The sequence below is a fragment of the Hirsutella rhossiliensis genome, assembly GCF_020360975.1.
Source record: "Hirsutella rhossiliensis strain HR02 chromosome Unknown scaffold00008, whole genome shotgun sequence".
Lineage (NCBI taxonomy): Eukaryota > Fungi > Ascomycota > Sordariomycetes > Hypocreales > Ophiocordycipitaceae > Hirsutella > Hirsutella rhossiliensis.
Window position 1 is genome coordinate 464,269 of NW_025408674.1, and position 1,812 is coordinate 466,080.

Sequence of the window (1,812 nt, forward strand, 5' to 3'; positions counted from 1 at the left end):
ACTGCTACAGAGGCCAGGAATCCCTTTTCCAGGTCCTCCCTAACGGGGCTGCCCTGGTCCACAGACAGAAGGATATCAAAAAGCTTTAGTGAATCGGTAAGGGCATGGCCAACAGTGCCAATCTTCAATATATATTTAAAACAACCAATGGAATCGGCGATACGCCCCTGCAGGCCCTCGTCAACGCGTGTCAGCAGGTGCTCCCTAGGGAATCATAATGCGGTACCACTGCGTTTGGATAAGTCGGCACAGAATAATGCAAGTGCATTACCGTACGGCCGCCAGTAGACGTAGGCTGTGTTGTTACCATGGCTTGGCCGGGACTGTCGTGCATCGACGGGGACGGTTGCCCGCCATAGACGCAGCCTTGTCGCGTGGTGCTCGCGCGACTCAATGGGGTTGTCGGTGGATACGGAGAATGAACAGCCGATTCCATGACTGCAGTAGCCATGCCCATGTGATGTTGATAGCCGTACGAGGACGTCACGAGCTGCGACGGCTCCCAGACGGACGAACTTGTCGTCGACCCTCGGTGGTGGAGGGTTCCGAATCGACTGTCCCGACAAATATAGGAGAAGTCTTCATCTAGACTGGCCAGTTGTCGCGGCATCAGGAGCCGTTGTAGCGACTGGACAGCGGCACTAGGGTCTTCGGCGTGAAAGGGTTGGCCTTGGTTGGAATCAAGTGGCAAGGTGCCCGACTGCAAGAAACGGGTTATTTGGTCGTCGCTAATGCCATGCCTGTTGAGGAGCTCCTGGAGCTGCTTGTTCTCCTCGGCTACTCTTCTCGCGGCCATCTGGACCTCGGTAGAGGCCTCGATGCCCTGAGTCTCGTATTCTCTGAGTCGCCGTTTGAGGTCCTGGACATATTCTCTCCGTCGGGCGCGCGATCTCCTCTGGTTGTCTCGAATTCGGGCTAATTTGTTCTCGCGCTAGAGCAGAGAAAGAGAAAGGGACTCTGCTGTTAGTTAAGGCCGTTCCAGTCTACGGTATCACCTGGGTTGATGTCACTTACCGCGAGGGTTGACATTTGGCTTGCAAGCTTGTTTGGGGCCGCCCTCCTTGACTAATGAACGGGAAAGGATTGTAAAAATAAGCGTCTCCAAGTAGAATATCTGTGAGCGTGTAAGAGAACGAGAAATGCGAAATTAACAAGTCATAGAGAGTTGGGGGGAAGAGCTGGAAGAATTGCTCCAGCGGCTCCGATCACTCGAGACGCATGCAAACCATGGCGCAGCCCTTGCAGCCTTCACGGATATTTGGACAGGTGACGGTTGGATATGCATTTCGGCGTCTCAAATAACTACACTGTGGACAGGCTCTTCACTGCAGTGAGGTTATTCGAACTGGTTCAATTGGTTATATCTTGTGTAACTAGGGAAACGTGTCCCATACAAACTGTGTGCAAAGACCTTCCTCCCTGTGTCTCACCTCTTACTCGCACGTGACTAGCGCGGTCGATTAGTTATACGTGCGCGATCGGTGCCTAGTGCACAGGTGGATCCAACACTGGAACCTCTTTCTAAATCGATGATCGCGCACTAATCAATCCACCAAAAACACACCAAACACAGCGAATTAAGATGAGATAGGAAAAACACGAACAAGAACACCAACAAACTCCTACCACGATGCATCACTATGTTGGATAGTGTGCTCTGACTGTAGCTCTCCCTCCCCCACACTGGGTGTGTTCTGCCACACGCCATCATGGGCCGCATTTCGAGCGCCGGATGCGCTAGCTGATTCCATCGGTCCCACGTTGGAATATGGACACGAGGATCTCCTCGTTAATGTGAATGGAATAAAAGAA

At 52.4% G+C, this 1,812-nt stretch overlaps 1 protein-coding gene across 1 annotated transcript; it reads right to left on the reverse strand.

Moving 5' to 3' along the window:
* Positions 1-204: 204 nt before the first annotated feature.
* On the reverse strand, positions 205-1,029 carry HRG_07309 (uncharacterized protein; the record flags this gene model as incomplete). The annotated part of the gene is made up of 3 exons (XM_044865780.1): positions 205-228; positions 308-931; positions 1,015-1,029. The coding sequence occupies 3 exons, from the start codon at positions 1,027-1,029 to the stop codon at positions 205-207; spliced, it is 663 nt and encodes a 220-aa protein (XP_044718744.1).
* Positions 1,030-1,812: the final 783 nt, after the last annotated feature.